The 21,032-nt window shown below is 44.6% G+C and overlaps 1 protein-coding gene across 5 annotated transcripts in view; it reads left to right on the forward strand.

Moving 5' to 3' along the window:
* The first annotated feature begins 659 nt into the window (after positions 1-659).
* The window catches only part of MTMR14 (myotubularin related protein 14), a 103,142-nt gene continuing 82,769 nt past the window's right edge, over positions 660-21,032 (forward strand). For all 5 annotated transcript variants that reach the window (XR_014491675.1, XM_083355995.1, XM_083355994.1 and 2 more), the window contains exons 1-7: positions 660-939; positions 2,233-2,381; positions 12,408-12,516; positions 15,835-15,910; positions 17,496-17,556; positions 19,221-19,343; positions 20,926-20,999. Coding sequence is in view for 4 of the 5 variants with exons in the window: in XM_083355995.1 (XP_083212121.1) it covers positions 679-939; positions 2,233-2,381; positions 12,408-12,516; positions 15,835-15,910; positions 17,496-17,556; positions 19,221-19,343; positions 20,926-20,999 (853 nt within the window). In the remaining variant the exon portion in view is untranslated. The remainder of the gene's footprint in view (positions 940-2,232; positions 2,382-12,407; positions 12,517-15,834; positions 15,911-17,495; positions 17,557-19,220; positions 19,344-20,925; positions 21,000-21,032) is intronic.

Here is a 21,032-nt window from a genome sequence, read left to right on the forward strand (position 1 = left end):
CTTGGTGGCTTTAAACTGTGTGTCCCAAAGGTGCTTTTTCAAGAGGCAACTGGACTTTCTTGTTTTTCTTTGAAGACCTTCCGCTTCTCATCCAAGAAGCTTCCTCAGCTCAGAGAAACGGACCCATCTTCAAAGAAAAACAAAGTCCAGTTGCCTCCTGAAAAAGCACCTTTGGGACAACCATGACCTGGATGACTGAGAATCTCCATAGAGTAGGGGGGTCTTCAAACTTGGCCCTTTTATGACTTGTGGACTTTCAATTCCCAGAATTCCTCAGCCAGGCACGCTGGCTGAGGAATTCTGGGAGTTGAAAGTCCACAAGTCATAAAAGGGCCAAGTTTGAAGTCCCCTGGACTAGACATTTAAGGCAGGGGTCTTCAAACTTGGCCCTTTTATGACTTGTGGACTTCAACTCCCAGAATTCCTCAGCCAGGCATGCTGGGAGTTGAAGTCCACAAGTCATAAAAGGGCCAAGTTTGAAGACCCCTGATTTAAGGTGTGTGGCTATCCCACAATTCCCCAGCCAGAAATAGGGTCCTAGCCTCACCCCACCCTCACATTTCTGGAGGATTCCAAACTTCCAGCCACGCCCACCTGAGACCCAGCCACGCCCTCCCCTGTCATCTGTAAAGGAGTTCCCTCCGGGCGGGCTGGCGGGGAAGATTCCGTCGCTTTCTAATGGCGTCATCGTCGCCTGTCCGGAAGCGGAAGGAGCTTGGGGATGGCGAAGGCGCTGGAGCAGAGAGTCCGGGGCTCGGGCCCGTGACTGCGGAGGTGCGGATGGCCAGTGCCCGGAACGGCTCCGCCTGTCTGCAGGCCGCTGGCTCCGGGGAGCGCGCTTTGGGCGACCTGCTGCTGGAGTTTTCGAGGGCGCAGTACCGGGCCCGGGAAAGCGGGGGAGCAGCAGGCGGCAGCGCTGGGAGCAGCGGCAGTAGTAAGGTGAGGGAAGAGGCGTCCAGCCTGGGCGGGGAGCGACCGGCGAGGCTTTCACCGGACTGCTCCGTGGCACCACCATCCTTCCCAGCGTGGCCGTGCATTGCCCCTTAAGACGGAGACGGGGGAGGCTCCGGGTGCCACCAAGCCTGCAGACCAGGGGTCTTCAAACTTGGCCCTTTTATGACTTGTGGACTTCAACTCCCAGAATTCCTCAGCCAGCTTTGCTGGCTGAGGAATTCTGGGAGTTGAAGTCCACAAGTCATAAAAGGGCCAAGTTTGAAGACCCCTGCTGCAGACAGACCCAACCTGGGAAGCTTCTTGAGCGGGACTTTCAAAACTGCCCTACAGAGAAGGGTGTGTGTTGTTTTTTCTGCAGCTGGGAACTGGGAGCAATAAAACAGCCTTAAGGAAGGACAAAGAAATGGATCGACCGTTTTAAGTTTGAGCGTTTAAGCATGGTTTGCGTAGTAGTGTGAAGCCCACCCTGGTCATCTGCATGTTGCATAGCTATAAAAGAAGCGGCGACTTACGTGTTGCTGTTTTTTTTTCCTTCTTTCTATTACCTACATGTCCCTGATAGAAAGCTTGTCTTTTGTTCTGGTGTTCTCGTTTTTAACTGAGTGTTTGCCTCAAATTTCTCTTTTCTTTCTCTCTCTCTCTCTCTCTCTCTCTCTCTCTCTCTCTCTCTCTCTTTCTTTCTTTCTTTCGACACTTCCTGAAAAAAAATTAGAGAACTGAAAAGCAGCTGGGAAATTGTGTGTTGTATGAAGTCACGGACATTGTTCCCTAATTTGCTAGGAACTATTCAGCGCAGACATCCGAACTCTGTAAAATTCTAGCTTCATCTCATGAACCCTGAAATTTGTGGGAAAATTATTCTAGTTTTTGTGTAATGACCATTTCTATTTAAAGGTTTCCTTGCCAATTACCAATAAATGTTAGGCTTTTGAATGATAAGCATTTCAAATGAATGCTACTTCGTGAATAAATATGGCTCTACCTTGCGAATCCATGGGATAATGCTTTAATTTTTTGTATTTTAATATTAAATATTGGTGTTTAGTTACTTCCTTTTTCTGGATTGTTAGGCATCTAAAATTAAGGCTATTGCACTTGAATGTATAAGTCAGGGGTGTCAAAATGCCGGCCCGCAGGCCAGCCCATTGCCGGCAATGGAAAAAAAGTTGTGATACGTCATGACACATCACTTGATGTTGCAAGTTTGACACCCCTGGTATAAGTACTTTTATGAGGCGTGTAGTATTACATTTGTAATAACTGTTTTTACCCATACAGGTAGAGCACATTGAAAAATGCTGCCTTGAATTGTTCAGTAGGGATTATTGCTACAGCCTGATCCACAATGTGAATGGTGAAATCTGCAGTCATTACCCACGTCTGATTGTCATTTTGGAATATGAGAGCAGTGACCGAGAAAGACACACGTAAGTTGTGAATGTCCTAGGAAGACTGTATCTAATATTTAAAATATTTTTGTGGAAAATGTACTTGCCAATCACCAAGTAGAAATATGTGGACATAAATCTGATCAGTTGTATTGATTGACTGTGGTCAAGATTATTTTGTGCTGTTAATATTCTTATTATGCGGGTGCTTCCCTCAATTCAGGTTCATTTCTGGGGAAACTTTCTATACAACAATTGTACTTCTTCCTGTGATTAGAATCCCTTTAATTTGGTGACTAACTAGTTCAGTGTTGGATAACAGAGTAAACGGAGAATGTTCATACAGCACTAATGAAGAGGCTGGTGTATTAGAACCAATCCTGATCCTAGTAGGATTATTTTTTTATTAAATAGCTAAACAGTGTTCATATTGTGGCTCTCTTACTTTGCTGATAACTAACATTCTCTGTCATGATTCCGATTAATAAGACAGATTAAAGTACACTGCATGATTGTTTATTTCAAAAAAGTATAATAATGAAAACGGAGCATTGGCTCTCATGGGTGGATGCCAGAATCTGAATTCTCCTCCCGTTGACACACCACATCATACAGAATTTCCCTCCCTTATTTACACATCATGAATCACATTTATCAATTAATTTAACATACAAAGTTTCACTTCCCTTCTGAAGTGGCTATCCCTTATCTTGTCAAAACATCCGGTTTGCATTCCTCCCACGTTTTAGTGATTCAAAACCAAACAGTTAAAGCAAAAGGCTGCCTCTTATATTGTCAGTGCAAAAACATGTCAATGTTTGCAGCATTGACATCTGGCCCCCCTTACAAAAAGGACAAATCCTGTAATGTAAATAAAACAAGTTAGGGGCTGGCTTTTGGTTTGTTGGGGTGTTTCTCATAAAACATTTTGATAAGTCTGTCAGCTTTTACATTGCTAGATTTCACCCAGATAGCTTCAGACAATGAGTATCCCTTCCATTGTACTAGGTACTGCAATTTTCCCTTAAAGATTCTAGACAGTCAAAAATAAGTTTCACTTCGTAATGGGTCTGACTCACTGCTACGAGGGGTCCAGGTGCCTTCTTAGGGGGAGATATTAAAGTGGAGGCCCAAAAAGTTTTCAGTAAGCTACAATGGAAAACCGGGTGAATTTTTCCTAAAAGTCTGGGGAGTTTCAGTTCTACTGTGACTGGGTTGATGATTCTCACAATGGGGAAAGGCCCCAAGAATTTCGGTCCTAATTTCTTGCTGGGTAATTTGAGGTGTAAATATTTAGTTGATAGATAAACCTTTTCCCCAACTTGGAATATTCTTTGGGGAGCCCTCTTTTTATCAGCCTGTTTTTTTATAAGTCTCAGAAGTCTTTTTTAATGCCATTTCCGTGTTTCTCCAAACCTCTTCCCATGGTGAAGATTCTTCCCTGAATGTTTCCTAGCTTATCTCCCTGACTAGAGACAGTGGTGGGGGCTCAGGACTCCCAGGATGTTTGAAAGAAAGGAGATTCTGGCATGATGTCATGGTTCCGATTACGGTAATAAGGACAGATTAAAGTACGCTGCATGATTGTTTATTTCAAAAAAGTCTATAATAATGAAAACGAAGCATCGGCACTCATGGGTGGATGCCAGAATCTGAATTCTCCTCCCTTTGGCACACCACATCATACAGAATTTTCCTCCCTTATTTACACGTCATGAATCACATTTTCCAATTAATTTAACACATGAAGTTTCACTTCCCTTCTGAAGCGGCTATCCTTTATCTTGTCAAAACATCCGGGTTGCGTTCCTCCTACGCTTTAGTGATTCAAAACCAAACAGTTAAAGCAAAAGGCTGCCTCTTATATTGTCAGTGCAAAAACATGTCAGTGTTTGCAGCATTGACATCCTACGTAGTAATGATGTTTTCCTATTGGAAACTACAAATCTTGAATCATGTGAAATAAATATGTATTGTATCTTGTCAGAAATACCAGTGAATGTATATAAATGCTAGACTATCTCAGAAAGCATTAGATAATCCCATACAAATAGACTTTATAAATCTTACTAGCAGTGTTCATGCAAACCTTTATGCACTAAGAAGAATGCATTTTTGTTTAATCATCAATAGGTTTTTGTATGGCTGATTACATTCGTGTTGGGTATGATGTTATTTGACATTAATCTCTTTAAACTCAATAGTGGGCACTGAAGTGTCATAGTGAGTACGGGACTTCTGTTTCATTGCTATAGGCGACCAGTTGTTTACAACTCTAATTCAGGCTGTTCCATGCATAGGTCACAAGTCATAAAGTGCATGACATTTCATATGATAGTGACAGCTATGTAGAAAATCTGTTAGGTGATTTATGTCCAGAGTTGAGTGCTACAAAGAGTAGGCCTGATTCCATTTCACCCAGCTCTCCTTTCTGATAACTTCACTCCACTCTGAAACTTATCAGCTTGAGATATACTTAATTTTCTTTGTGAAATGAATTTCTATACAGAAATGATCATATATGAGGTGACAGTAGGATTATCTCTGGAAACTTCGTTATATTTCTGTTTTGAACTGTACTGTATACTTAAGTACTGTAATCCCACCAAATACCATATCCAGCCTGAATCTGTACATTGATGAAATAGTACTATAGGATAAGTTGCTAATACAGGTAATAATGGTAATAGATCAGGTTGATCACGTGACCGACCTGATTTTACAATCTTTTTGTGGTAGTCGTTAATGTAGCCATCTTTATGCAAACATAACAGTTGTTAAATGAACCCATTGTTTGCTATTGCAGTTTTACCAAAAAGAAGTAACTTCCGTGTTTTAGCAAAAATGTAAAATGCAGTCACATAACCACAGGACAGTGCAAATAGCTTTAAATGTGTCCATGTTGCGTAGCATCCGAAGTGCAGACATATGATTGTGGGTTTGGGGCCAAGTGTCAGAGCTTTGGACCAAGGTCATAACTCCATTTTTGCAAGTAGGTCACAATTTTGAACAGTCATAAGTCGAGGATTACTGAATTCTTCCATTTATGGTTGAATATTAAGATGAGGGCAACGTCACTGCCATGGATTTTGTTTATAGCCTCATATACTTTTCTTTCTTAGGTTCTACATGTAGTCTCTGTACTAAAAATATTCAATAACACTTCATTCTGCACTGACATTCTTCTCTATATTTCTTCATTCCTCCGGAGCTACAAATTCCTTTTTTCATCTTCTGTGAATAAAGTACCTACAGATTTTCCTTAAATGCAATGGTGCTTTACTGTATTTTTTTTTAATATGCCCATCAGCGGCAGAGTATTTTCCTTATTGTATGCAAACGCTTTCTGTGCCTGAGTGACTTTTGATACTATTTTTCCGTGTCCTTAGTTTAGAGCCCAGAGAACTACTGACTTAAATAAGATGCCCAATTAGATGTATTTGGTACAACAAGAGGTTCAGCAGTTGGTAATCCTTTGGCTAAAGAATTGGCTTTTCCAGATATTAGATCTCTGTTCTGCTCTTTTTCGGTATCAATAAGAGGAAATTGAGACTAGAATTAAGTGATACAGTAAAACCAATATTGTTATTTGATGCTTGTAGAAAATAATGTCTCCTTCAAACATACGTTTACAACAATATACAAGGATATATTTCTTTCTCTTTCACTTCTCTTTCTTTTGGATTACATACTTTGCTGCCTTACCTCAGTTCTAACATCTAATCCTGAAGGAGAAGGATAATGTATTGGGCTTTCTAGAAGAAATCATAGGGAACATTTCTCTAATTCTGGTTCAAAGCAATCTAGTGCCATGGTTTGCATGAAAGTAACTTACTTCATTCATGACTTTGGGTTTTGCCCAATCCCAGTGAGTAAACAAACAATAATTAATTCCTAGCATCTGGACACTGAGCTGAGTGGTAAGACTACCCACAAACCAGGATTGATTCTCCAGCAATTCTGTTGGGTTTCTGGTTTGGTTACATCTCCCCCACCTGTAGATAACTTAAGGTGGCCTTTCCCCACTGCCATGTACAGCGGCAGTATTTATTTTGTTTTTTTAAAAAAAGAGGCTAACCAGCAAGCTGGTCACTCAATAGTACCCAAGACTTTAGTTGCGGTAGGAAGAAACGGGCAGAGTGCTGTCAGCAGTTATTTATATGCTTACCTCTTTTACCCCTAATTTGCATAAGCCAAAACTGGGTGTGTCACGAGAACCTACCCCTAGCGGCTTGGCCCGTACATCGTGCCGGAAAGATGCCCTTGAGCCAAGTTCCACTGATGGGTTCACCCATTGACGGGTGATTTGTTATTGCCTTCTTTAACGTCCTGGTCTAGGATATTCAGACTGTCTTCCATCCAAATATTGAACAGGTTTGACCCTGTTTAGCTTTCCAGATCAACCCCGTATCCTTTTTTCCAAAGTAGAATGGCTGGGCCTAGAGATGAGCTAGTGGACTGAGTATAAAGCAGACGTGTTCCCAGAGTAATCATCTCCAGCTGTTCCTTCCTTCCCTCCCCCTGGCTGTTTGATATGAATTAATTGGGGTCATGGAAGAGGTTGGAGGAAGGTCTAGATAGCCCTCTATGTCATGCGCCGTGATTTCACTTGAGCTATCAGGCTTCTAATGCACACCCCCCCCCCTTCTCTAGTGCTTAGAAGATGAAAAATCCAAACAAATATTGGATACTAAAGGTACTTATAAAAATTCCTAACTCTGGCTCCCGAAGAATTGAGTTCCCTGCTGGAATTAATATAATTGTGCGTTCTCTGATGATGAAAACGGATGGGGGTCGGGGGACCTTGTGTAGTGCCAGTTCTCAGCAATTGTGGTTGAAAAAATGCTGCACACACGAGGCTGGGGACAGCATCAAGCCTGGGGGTTTAAGTAGCCAATTGACCTCCTCCAAAGGACACAGCAATATTATACCTGATTAATGGAAACTTCAAACATTTTTTTTTGAGATCTAACAATTCTAAACATATTTCTAGTTACTCAAAAAAGCTTCGCTTTAGAACTGTTGCTTAGGTTGCTTTCTGCGTGAGATGGGTAGTTTCAACATTCAATATGTAAAATAAAAATGTAAGATGCTTTTGTTTGACTGAAACCATTCCTGCATTTGGTGTTTGTTTTCTGTTCAGCATGATTTTTGTCCTTTGTGACTTCAATGATTTTTTTTTAAAAAAAAATTGGCGACCTGTTCAGCCTGCCAATCATTAAAATTTGAGAAGATTTAAGTGATTGCTGCTTTGATTCTGGTTTATGCCTACTAAGATCAGTCTTCTTTCCTGCCATGAATTCCCAGGGTAAAATGCACCATTTGTAACGACATCTGAGGATATTGCTCAGCAATATGGGAAGATTTGTGTTATTTATTGTAAACCGTATTTAGTTTGAGAATAAATAGGAAAGGGATGTATACCTTCAACATATGAATAGGTTTCTTGTAAAAAAAACAAGCTTCATAGCCTTTCTGCCCATTATTATCATAAGGACGAATATATTTTCGTCTTGCAAGGTGTTCCTGGTGTGGTTGGAAAGAAGAGAAACAGAATATTGAGTCACGTTACGGATGATGGAGAACTGTAATTGGTTCCATCTACGCGCCACCTTCATAATCGGTTTGAGGATTAGGAGAGGACAAGGCTGCTTTTTATGCCTGGCCCCTAAAGGTGCTTTGCTTTCTCTGGCAGTTTCCCCGAAGTGAAAGCATGTTTTCAGAAGCAAATTTTATGTCTTTTATAGTGCATGGCGATGGCATATATCAGGGGTAGGAAACCTCGGCTCTTTTATGACTCATGGACTTCAACTCTCAGAATTCCCGAGTCAGCTGACTCATGAATTCTGGGAGTTGAAGTCCATGAGTCATAAAAGAGCCGAGTTTTTTTTATTATTATTATTATTTTAATCCCATTTATATCCCGCCCTTCTCCGAAGACTCAGGGCAGCTTACAATTTAAAGCACAAATCAATGTGCTTAGCAATAGCCTTCATTCTATGCATATGCCTGCTTATTAGGGCTTTCGGGGGCCCCCCAAGCAGCATTATTACAAAGTCAGCTTATTGCCCCCAACAATCTGGGTCCTCATTTTACCTACCTCGGAAGGATGGAAGGCTGAGTCAGGTTGCCTACCCCTGGCATATATACTGTATAGTTTGACGTTCTGCAGGGAATGGGATACAGATAATCTTTGACTCACAACAAACCAACCTTGTTCTGAAGTCCTGACGCCTGCTCCCCTTCCTCCCAGGGTTATTGCAGTTAAGAAGCTGGCCCACACTTATGGCCATTTGCAGTGTCCCGCGGTCCTGTGACATCAGTTTATGCCATTTTTGTTGAAAGCCAGCATTTCCTTTGAGCTTTTGGCAAAAAATGCCCCATAGTGAGCAACGGTTCCACTTAACGACCATTGTGGTCACAACTAGTGTTTTTCCAAATGTGTATGTTAATTTTTGCAGGAAAGCACTACATCCGTACACATATTTCAGGATTGAACATTTCTTAATAGATGCTGATATAAATTTTCATATACTGTCTTTCTATGAAACCTCCTCAGAGAAAATATAGTTTTAAAATAAAATAATTTTAAAAAACCAACAACGAACCATGTTGCCCAATGAAGTAGAAAAAAACCCCCAGAAAAGGGTAGTTCTTGACTTACGACCACAATCGAGCCCAAAATTTCTGTGGCTAAGTGAGTTATGCCCCATTTTACAACCTTTTTTGCCACCCTTGTTAAGGGAATCACTGCAGTTAAGTTAGTAACACGATTGTTAAATGAATGGCTCCCCCATTGACTTTGCTTGTCAGAAGGTTGCAAAAAGGGATCACGTGACCCCGGGACACGGCAGCCGTCATAAATATGAACCCGTTGCCACGTGCCTGAATTTTGATCACAGACAATGGGGGCGCTGCAACAGTCTTTTAAGTGTAAAAAATGGTGACAAGTCACTTTTTTCACTGCTGTTGTAACTTCATAGGGTCGCTAAATGAACTGTTGTAAATCGAGGACTATCGGTAGTAGTAGTAAGCTTTTTCCTTAGAGCAAGGGTCTTCAAACTTGGCAACTTTAAGACTTGTGGACTTCAACTGGCTGAGGAATTCTGGGATTTGAGGTCCACAAGTCTTAAAGTTGCCAAGTTTGAAGACCCCTGTCTTAGGGCCAATCCAACATTTCAGAAAAGAGTTAAGTTTTCAATAATTAATTTTAAATCACGAAAAAATAGCTGCTGTATGATGTCAAAAACGGAACGCCAACTTTTCTCAGTTCTGCAATTGCTATTTGTTCCTTGCTTGGAAGCCAAACTGTTATCTAATCCCAAGAGAAGTGAAAGAGGAACGGGCCAAATATTTCTCTGAAGCCACCTTGTTGGCTCTCCAGGAATGGCTGGTGCATTTCCAAGCACAGTTTAGAGCAGGGGTCTCCAATCTATGGGCCGTGGCCTGGTACCGGGCCACGGGCTCTTGGTCAGTGGGCCACAGCCAGGGCACACACACGTGGGCGCACATTCCCCCCCACTCGGACTAGCGCCTACAGCCCTGTTTGCACATGCCTGTGGGTGGGAATGCTAGCGCGGGAGGCATGTGCGCCCCATTTGTGCATGTGTGAATGGGCCACTAGTGCGGTGTGTGTGTGCGCAGCCCATTTGCGAATGCGCAAACAGGCGTTTGCCACTCTGGGGGGGGGTTGCGCAGCCAATCGCGGTGCCAGCGCATGTCACATGCATGAACGTGGCCGCTAGTACTGCGCCAGCGGGCATGGCCCCGTTTGCATGTGTGCACGCATGCACCCGCAGTAATTTGGAAGCTGCTCTCCTCTCCGGGCCATGAGCCCGGAAAGGTTGGAGAACTCTGATTTAAAGTACTAAAGTTGCAACTTTCGAATGGCTTGGCGCTAGAGCAGGGGTGTCAAACTCAATTTCATTGAGGGCCGCATCAGCATTGCGGTTGCCCTCAAGGGGCCGGGTAGGTATGGCCAGGGTGGGCGTGGCCTGCTGGGTGGGCGTGGCTAGAGTGTGTATGGCCTACTGGGTGGGCGTGGCCAGCTCTCCATCGTTGGCATCAAGGGTGCCTATGGGGGCCTGGGCAGAAGTGGGACAGATCTGAGGGTCTCTGGCAGAAGGAGGGTCTCTGGGCCAGGGCCAAGGCAGTGGGGGCCGTTCCCTCCCTGTTTCCAGGATGGCTTCACGGGCCGCATGAAACCACTTTGCGGGCCGGATCCGGCCCCCGGGCCTTGTGTTTGACACGTCTGAGCTAGAGTGTTTCATATCCTCAGCAACTTTAAGGCATGGAGACTTCAACTCCCAGGTTCCCCTAACTCTGGGAAATTCTGGGAGTTGAAGTCCACACACACCTTAAAATTCCTGAGCTTAGGAAACTCCTCTTCTAGAATGTGCTTTTTTAAAAAAAAAAACACAATCCCAGAGACCAAACTACTTCCGCCAAGTGCTAAAGAGCAGTTAAAGAGGAGAGGCTCTTTCCTTTATTCAACCAGGGGTGGGGAATGATGGCCTTTTATGACTTGTGGACTTCAATTCCCAGAATTCCTCAGGCTGGCTGAGGAATTCTGGGAGTTGAAATCCACAAGTCATAAAGGGGGCTGTCGTTCCCCCACATCTGTCTTAAAGGGATAAAATGCTTTCCTCTGCCAGGATTAGTAAAGCAGAGATTTAGTTTTGTTTAGTCAGACTTTTCTCCCTCTGCCATTATGTACTCAACTATTACACGTGTATTTTATGGGAGAGGAAGAAGATTGTAGCTAACCATTTCAATAAAGCTGGCAACGAAATTGCATGGATTGGCTCCTGATCAGCGGGAGCCGTGCTGGAGTCGAAGGCGCCTTTACTTTTTTTTTGCACTCTGAGGGAATATGTAATTTTTTTTTTTAATTTGAGGAACTCGGCTGCGTAGAATAGAACCAGTATTATTTTTCTGGACAGTATCTCAAAGCAGGTCATTTTCCCCCAGCAGTTTGGATAGCAAAGAGGACTGGATAGAATGAAAGATAAGAGAGAAGACAAGAAATAGGTGGCCAGTTGACCAGGACCTAATATGAACCACCGGAGCTAGACACGCTTGGTGACAGTGTAGACATTAAAGATTCTTTTCAAACTTTCTGGGAAGTTGCAAGTGTGACATCCCCCGCCCTACACAAAGGATTGGGCCTCCCAAAGGCTGAGTTTGAAGAAACATATCGTGACTTTTTTTGCCATTGCCGGCAATGGGGTGGGCACGGTTTTGCTAGGATGCATCCGGCCCGCGGTCCAGCAGTTTGACACCCCTGGTGTTTGACACCCCTGGTGTTTGACACCCCTGGTGTTTGACACCCCTGGTGTGTGTGGGGGGGGGAAATCGTGATTTCAAAAGCCAGCATGATATAGTTTAAAAGTGGTGGATTTGGGAGCCCTGGTGCCTTGTCCTGCTCGGCTGTTAACATTCAGCTTCCTCTGTTGAACCTGCTGAGCAGAATTATTTATGTCATTTTCCATTTTTATCCTGCCCTTTTGGAGAAGTGTAAAAGCAACATACTTCTTTCGCAAAAAACTGCTTTTCACCAATTTCTGTAATGTGGTTCGCCGTTCCAAAAATAGGCATGTTAAAAGAAAGCCTGTGTAAAAAGGGATGTTTTCAGAAGAACGTATACATGCATTTTCATTTATTTATTTTTTTAAAAAAATAAAGCTAATCCTGAATGGATTTAAAGTGGAAAGTTTTTTTTTTAAATATTCATGTGAAACCAGACTTTAAAATATCGTCTTTCCCTTTTGAGACCAGAATGGGGTAAGCTTATGTAACGCAACCTTCACTTCAGGTGGGGTGCCTCCTTATGTCTCCACAAAGTTTGCAAAAGCAGCAGATTGTTTCGCAAAGTGCACCCTTCTTTCCCTTCTCTCAAACTACTGGCCTCAAAAGGGGACGAACCGAAGCAGCCAACCTATTGAAGGCTAATGCCAGATGCCCGGGTAGGAATTTGCCTGCCTCCGGATGATGCTTTCCCTCCCACCCACCCCCAGTCGAAAGGACCTCCGTACAAATAATTACGAATTGCTTTGCTACCCACAGGTTTGAAAGCACCGTCCAGATTGGCAAGCTGCAAGACCTGATCCACCGCAGTAAAATGGCCCGATGTAGAGGCCGGTTTGTCTGCCCTGTTATCCTCTACAAGGGAAAGGTAAAGCTGTGCGTATCCTGTACACCAGAGGTCCCCAACCTTTGGGGCACCAGGGACCGGTTACGTGGAGAGAGGGTTTTTCCGCAGACCGGAGGGTGTGTGTGTGATTTTGTGTGCTGCCTGCATCCCACGGATGGGGCTTTGCTCATTCGTGTTGACTGGTTGCTGGCATGCTGCGGCCCGGCACCGGTCCACGGCCCGGGGGTTGTGGACCCCTGCTTACACCTTTCACAGATTGCTTCTGTCCTTGGGGAAATGGATCATGGTAGCCTTTGCTAGACTAAATACTAGGAGGCCTGAAAATTAGCCAGGATCTTCTGTGTGTGTCTCCTGCTTCTTCTTGAGGCAGCAGAGGAAACGGGCCCTTCTCTCACCTGCAGCCTTCAGCTTGTCACAGTTGCCAGTTGCGCCCCTTTTTTGGACCGAGATGCCTTATGCACGGTTACCCACGCCCTCGTCACTTCTTGCCTGGATTACTGCAATGCTCTTTACATGGGGCTGCCCTTGAAGAGCACCCGGAGGCTTCAATTGGTGCAAAATGCGGCCGCGCGGGTGCTTATGGGAGTATCTCGATACTCCCATGTTACACCACTCCTGCGCGAGCTGCATTGGCTTCCGGTTGCCCTCCGGGTGCGATTCAAGGTGCTGGTAATTACCTTTAAATCCCTACATGGCTTAGACCCGGGGTACTTGCGAGACCACCTGCTGCCATTGTCAACCTCCCATCGCCCGGTTCGCTCCCACAGAGTCGGCCTCCTCAGGGTTCCGTCGGCCAGGCAATGCCGGCTGGCGAACCCCAGGGGGAGAGCCTTCTCTGTGGGCGCGCCGACCCTCTGGAATGAACTTCCCCCGGAGCTGCGGACGGCCCCTGACCTTCGATCCTTCCGCCGTGACCTGAAGACCTGGTTGTTCCAACAAGCGGGCCTGGACTGACTACGATTTTTAATTAGGCTTTTTACTGGGTTAAATTGTCTTGTAATTATTGCATCTATTGTTTAATTCTTTTTTAAAAAGTTTATTTTTATGGTTGTGAGCTGCCCTGAGTCCTCAGGGAGAAGGGCGGCATATAAATTTAATCAAATCAAATCAAATCAAATTTTGTGGTTTTATTGGGGATGGCTGGGTCAGGATCTTTTGTTTTTTTGAGAAGACCTACATCAGATGGCTCAGACTTTTTCCTTACCTGTTAACAGTTGCTGCCTTTACTGAATGGCTAGTTCTCTCTCTTTTTTCTTTTCTTTTCTTTGGATGTTTGTCAAGCAGCCTTTAATATTCATTTATAATTTCCTTAATGAACCTCAGCTCATTCTGAGCTTGGACCTTCCTGGCACTCTCTCTGCAGTTCCGGGCTTCCGCTCGTGACCTTGCCTGTTTCCCATTTCTCCTGCATGTATCTCCTTCTCTGTTCTCAGATTTTAAATAAGCTTTTTGTGTAGCCACGCTGGGGTTGTTTTTTCCACTCCCCTGTGGTGTTCCATTTTATTTCTTGCTAGAATTGTGTACTTAGTTGTGCACTTGCAGTGAAGGTAGCCCTCGGCCTTCGTACGCCATTGGGATCAGAAATATGGTTATAAATTGTTACGGTTGTAAGTCAAGGCACCCACAAGCGGTCACGTGACCACGAGGGAGCAGTGCAATGTGACCATTTAAAATGGGCAGGTTTGTAAATATAAACTGAGACAACACGCTGCTTACCAAATATTAATGGTGACTATGTTAAAAAAAATAATAAAATATATTAAATGGCCAAGGGGTGCCTTATAGGCTGTAAAGCACCAGTTCCGTGGCCGTCGTAAATGTGAACAATCCTTAAGCGACTGATCATAAATTGAGGATTACCTATATTGGGGGTCTTCAAACGTGGCCCTCTTATGACTTGTGGACTTCAACTTCCAGAATTCCTCAGCCAGCATGCCTGGCTGAGGAATTCTGGGAGTTGAAGTCCACAAGTCATAAACGGGCCGAGTTTGAAGACCCCTGGGCCTATATCTGTTTCTTTAGAAACTTCCACTCATCTTTAACTTCTTTTCCCATTAACCTCTCACATCTGGAGAATCTTTTTTTATCATTGCTCTAGAGTTGCTTAAAATCCTTCTAAAGTGCAAGAGACTTGTTTGAATGTACTTAGTTTTATTAATTAATTAATTAATTAATTAATTATTTGGATTTATATACCGCCCCTCTCCCGAAGGACTCAGGGCGGTGTACAGGGCAATTAAAACATTATATACAACACATAATATACAAAAATTAAAATAAATTAAACCAAGTAGCCCTAAACAATAAAACACATTCTAAAATGTAAAATTTTAAATTTTAAATCTAAAATCCCAGTCCCTCAGTCCAGGCCGGCAAGTTCGAATAGCCAAGTCTTCAGGTCGCGGCGGAAAGAGCGAAGGTTGGGAGCCATCCGGAGCTCAACAGGGAGCTGATTCCAGAGGGCAGGCGCGCCCACAGAGAATGCTCTCCCCCTGGGGGCCGCCGGTCGACATTCCCTGACCGACGGCACCCTGAGGAGGCCCTCTCTGTGGGAGCGCACAGGACGATGGGAAGTTAACGTGTAAAGTTAGTGTAGCTTCTTATAAAACTAAGACCTCTAGTACTACATTTCCCCAACGTTCTTGCTGTTTCTTAAATTAGATCTTCTTCATTAAACATAATGAGTTGATAAGCATTAAAAGAGGACTGCCAAGAGCGTAGGAGAACGGGAAGGAATTGTAGGATCTCGGCACTGGGATTGCTGTAGTAAGAAGTGAAACCTGTGTCGTAAGCTGTGCAACTACCGGTATCTAACTAGAAGGCTCAAGAGCAAAACCATTTTGATTTGGGGTAGTACAATAAACCTGAAAGAGAATAGGACCACCTGCTGCCGGCATCGACTCCCCTCCGCCCTGTGCGTTCCCACAGAGAGGGCCTCCTCAGGGTGCTTCCGGTCAGAGAATGCCGGCTGGTGGCCCCCATGGGGAGGGCCTTCTCTGTGGGCGCCCCGGCTTTATGGAATCAACTGCCGGTTGAGCTCCGGACGGCACCGGATCTCTGCTCCTTCCGGCGCGGGTTAAAGACCCATTTATTCGAACAAGCTGGCCTGGCCTGATGGGGGAGTGTTAGGGTTTTAATGGGTTTTATATTCTGATTGTTTTAATTGGGCAATTATTTAATCCTTTTTTTTAAACTTTTGTATTTCTATTTATATGCCCTGTTCACCGCCCTGAGTCCTTCGGGAGAAGGGCGGTATAAAAATTTAATAAATAATAAATAATAATAATAATAGAGTCCACTGCTATATCTTTGTACTGTTCTTGGTCTTTGTCTCCCCAGCATATATGCCGATCAGCCACATTGGCAGGGTGGGGAGAACTTTATGGGCGAACAGGATACAATTACATTTTCTCAGGTAAGGGAAAGGAGGCTTGTGGGAGGTGTAGTTTTACTGTTGATAATGCTATTTGAAGAGAAATGAAACATCTGTGGGAATTAGTAGGGTTTGCTCTTTTAAGCACGGAGGAGCAAGAAAGAATAATACGGGTTGCTAGGCTTGAGTTAGTGTTATATATAAATCCAGGCCCTGTGGCTTGCAAAATGTGGTTTAATGTTGTGTATGCATTAAGTTAAAACAAATCATAGATTAATGTGTGCAAAGTCTTATATGTAAATAGCCACTGGTTATTTCAAGATGAAAACCAAGCTCCTGTGATGCACAAAGAGACTCTCGTGGCCAGATTTAGCCACCAGGGGAAACGTGTTGATCTTTTGCATCACAAACACAACACAACCAAGTTTATTTCATTGGTTTCGTGGGATGGCCCAATAAGAATCCTTTATGGCAGGGGTCTCTAAACATGGCATCTTTGTTGACTTCAACTCCCAGAGTTCCTCAGCCAACCATGCTTAAAAGTTGCCAGGTTTGGAGATTCCTGTTCTACGGCAGCGTTTTTCAACCTTGACAACTTTTAAGAGGTCTTGCACTTCAACTCCTAGAATTCTCTTGCCAGCAATTATGGCTGGCGAATTCTGGGAGTTGAACTCTAGACCAGGGCTTTTCAACTTTTTCACCCATTGTACCACTTTTAGGATATGGCAACATCCGAGTACCACCAGTTGCCTAGCAAGGTGTCAAAAACTTGATGATCCAAAAAAAAAAGAGGAAAAAAGTGATGATGTACAGGTAGTCCTCAACTTACAATAGTTAGCTTAGTGACTGTTCAAAGTTACAATGGCACTGAAAAAAGTGCCCCCCGAGCCACAGCTGAGCAAGACACCTGCCTGCCCGCCCGGGGGCGCTCTTCCTCCTGTCCGAGGTTTTCAGTGTTGTGAACATTTCTGTTGAGGATTGGCAGCGGGGGTGGGGGGGTGTTTGGTTTTTATCCCCCGCTGGGTGGTTGCAGCAGGTTTTGGTCACTTCACATGACCCTGGGACACTGTGACCGTCATAAATATGAATCAGTTGCCAAGCATCTGAATGTAAATCACAGGACCCTGGAGATGCTGCAACATCCCAGCTGATGGGCGCTTCTTCTCGGCTCAGAAGTGCCAGGATCAGCACCGAGCCTGGTGCTTCCGTGGAGCCCTGACAGTCCTGCAGCTCCACCTGTCACTTACTCAGCCTCATTCCCCTCCCCCGCTACCACTTTTCTAGGATGGCCGCGTACCACCTTCTAGGTGCCAATGTACCACAGGTGGTACCCGTACCACTGGTTGAAAAGCCCTGGTCTAGACTTATTAAATTTGCTAAGGTTGAAAAAAAACCACTGTTCTTTAGGATAGCCCTGATGACCCTCACCTGACTCATTCCCAATAGCATGTCGGTTTGGACTGTTTAATTTGCTGAACTATTGGGGACTCTGAAACTACCTGGGAGAAGTACTAGATCGTAAAAACAGCTTTCTCAGTCCCAAACCGCAGTTGCTCTAATTCATCGCAAGAAATGATGCGACTGCTAACTTGCTTTTCTCTTCCTTTTTTTTAATGGCCATTTATAGGAGGTTCAGATGATGCCTGGGCAGATACGGAAGACTTGTCAGAAGAGGACTCTGCTTTAAGGTCTGTTTGTTTTCTGTGCTGTGATGAGTTGTATGTCAGATACCGACTTATTTACTCAGCACGGTCTCTCTCTCTGTCTCTCACTCTCTCTCTGTCTCTCTCTCTGTCTCTCTGTCTCTCTCTCCTTCTCTCTCCCTCTCTCTCCTTCTCTCTTTCTCTCCCCTCTCCCTCTCTCTTTCTCTCTCTCCTCTCTCCTCTCTCTCTCTTTCTCTCTCTCCCCCCCTCTGTCTTTCTCCTTCTCCTTCTCTCTCTTTCTCTCCCCTCTCCCTCTCTCTCTCTCTCTCCCCTCTCCCTCTCTCTCTCCTCTCTCTCTTTCTCCCTCCCTCTCTCTTCTTCTCTCTCTTTCTCTCCCCTCTCCCTCTCTCTCTTTCTCTCTCTTCCCCCTCTCTCTCTCCTCTCTCTCTCTCTCTCTTTCTCCTGCTCTCTCTCTCCTTCTCTCTCTCTCCCCTCTCCCTCTCTCTCTCCCTCTCTCTCTCCCACCCTCCCTCTCCCCGCTCCCTCCCTCTCTTCTCTCTCTCTCTTTCCAACTCAAAGGTGTGGAAAGGTTTCTTTCACTAACTGGGAATTACAAGGGGAATAATTGTTATACTTCCTGAACCTTTGTTGTGCCAGTGCAAAACAATTAAAAACATCCCTGGAACTTCAGAAGTTGGTATTTGAAGCAGTAGCTATTGCCCTGTTATATAAGTTATATAACTGGTTATATAAGTATTTTATTGAGCCTCCCTCTGTGAGGGTGAAGAACAGTTCAAAAAAATGTGATAAATAAATAAAATTAGGGGTATCAGGAGAAATAAGTAGAGCCAAGACTCGTGTAGACCATAGGATGAAAGTCTTACAGCATTGCTGTGAATTTTATTTAATGTCTATCTAATTTTAACTTCAAAAGGTGTTCTTGAAGATGCTCAAAGTAGTTTATAGCAGATTTTTTTTATTCTATTTTTTCTAACTTCAAAGATGTTCTTGAAGATATTCAAAGTAGTTTATGGCAGATTTCTTTTTTAAAAAAATGATAAATTTGAAATTGCACTGAAATCTCACAAAAAAATAAAATTTCTTAGCCAAGAAGAAAGTATTTTGCACACTGAATAAAGTATTAAAATGTTAGATCATAAATGTAGATTAAGCACTTAAAATTCTTCTCTGTAGACCAGGGGTGTCCTGCTTTGGCAACTTCAAGACTTGTGGACTTTCCCAAATTCCCCAGCCATCATGGCTAGGTGATTAACATCACTTAATATTTTCTCTAGCTTGACTTTCGTTCCAATCCGATTCCGGAGAGGGTGATTTTTTTTAAGGGATTGAGGAGTTTTTGGACTTCCCAACTACCAGGACAATAATGCTCAGGTTTGAGAGGTGAATTGGGGAACTGTTGTATCCAAACCAATCAAATTGTCCAGATTTATTGTGTTAATTAACGTGTCTTTCTCCTTAGTTCTTCACACCTTATTTTGACCCATTTACATAGAGGATTTCTAATGTTTTAATCCTAAGGTGGATGCCATCTCTAGGGGCATCTCCATTGCAAAAACCATCTTGAAATGAATGGGATTTTCAGGATCTTAGCCCCATCAAGCATTCTGGCTGGTCTGGCATGTAAGGCTTCCTAAAATCATTTGATTTCCCATGATGGAACGCTAAGCCTCATTTTCCCCTCGTTGCAGAAATGCAGACTCGCAACTCTTCGACAAAGTCCGAGGTCACGACATCAAGCTCTTGCGGTATCTGTCAGTTGCATACATCTGTGACCTGATGGTGGAGAACAAAAAAGTGAAGTTTGGATTGAAGTAAGCACCTGTGCACGATGTACTACAGAGGCGGCAGGGAAATCTTGAGCCACAGAGTTGGAAGGGACCTTGGAGGTCATCTAGTCCAACCCCCTGCTCAAGCAGGAAAACCTGTACCATTATAGACAAATGATTGCCCAATCTCTCCTTAAAAACCTCCAGTGTTGGAGCAACCACAACTTAGAGCTGGAGTTCGGCCTCAGTGGTAATTAGATTCAAAGAGGTTGGACCACCATTTGTCTAAAATGGCAACAGGGTTTCCTGCTTGAGCAGAGGGTTGGACTAGAGCAGACATGTCAAACACAAGGCCCGGGGGCTGGATCCGGCCCATGAAGTGGTTTCATGTGGCCCGCGAAGCCATCCTGTAAACAGTGAGGGAACAGCCCCCACTGCCTTGGCCCTGGCCCAGAGACTCTCCTTCTGCCAGAGACCCTCAGATCTGTCCCACTCCTGCCCAGGCCCCCATAGGCACCCTTGATGCGAACGATGTAGAGCTGGCCACGCCCACCCAGTAGGCCATATACACTCTAGCCACGCCCACCCAGTAGACCATGCCCACCCAGGCCACACCCACCCGGCCCCCTGAGGGCAACTGCAATGCTGATGCGGCCCTCAATGAAATTGAGTTTGACACCCCTGGACTAGAGGACCTCCAAGGTCGCCTCCAATTCTGTTATTCTGTTAAGTTCTTATTCTACCACAAATTGTCCTCATTTGATGATTGTGGGCAAAGTGCCGTTCCTCAGCTAATTTGTGAAGGTAAAAGGCAGCAAGTCATCCTGACTGCTACTTTGAAATGTATGGAGAGCAGTGGGAAAGAAATAAAATCGAAGGTTCCTAGATGATGATATCTTGTTGTTGTTGTTGTTGTTATCCACATCTCACAGAAATAAATGCCACGTTTGTTTAGAGCAGTGAACCTTAGTGCCCAAAAACCGCCCCCGCAGAGCCACCCACCATCTCCGCGGCTCACAGCAGCAGGTCGCCCAGGTGGTCCAGCAGCACCATGGCGGCCACGCCCTCCAGCATCATCTGCGTGTGACGGGGCACGAGGGCGGAGTCTTTGCCCAGATACCATGTCCTTGGCTGCGCTGCTCTGCGTGGGTCACACCCAGGGGCGGCTTTCCTCTGGGGGGGGGCTGCTGGTGAGGAGGGGGCCGTGGGGGAGGCGGGGCTGGGGCGACAGCGCACGTGCCCACAGAGAGGGCTCTGAGTGCCCCCTCTGGCACGCGAGCCATAGGTTCACCATCATTGGTTTAGAGCAGGGGTAGGCAACCTCGGCTCTTTTATGACTCATGGACTTCAACTCCCAGAATTTTGGGAGTTGAAGTCCATGAGTCATAAAAGAGCCGAGGTTGCCTACCCCTGGTTTAGAGGGTTGAGAGTGAGAACTGACTACAGACATGGTCTTACAACCTTAATTGTCGAGAGCCAGAAAATGTAGTTAAGCTCTGCAAATGTTTAAAAAAAATGACCCAGAATTTCTAGGTGTAGTGAAGTGGCTCCATAATGTTAATCTGCTTTTGCTAAATATTGCCAAAGAATTTCACCCCCACAGAGCGCGTTTCCTCGTCTCTTTCAGTGTGACTTCTTCTGAGAAAGTGGATAAAGCACAGCGCTACGCTGACTTCACCCTCCTTTCCGTCCCCTACCCAGGTAAGTGGGAGCAATACATTATAAACTTGGGGC

This window comes from Vipera ursinii, assembly GCF_947247035.1.
Source record: "Vipera ursinii genome assembly, chromosome: 2".
NCBI lineage: Eukaryota > Metazoa > Chordata > Lepidosauria > Squamata > Viperidae > Vipera > Vipera ursinii.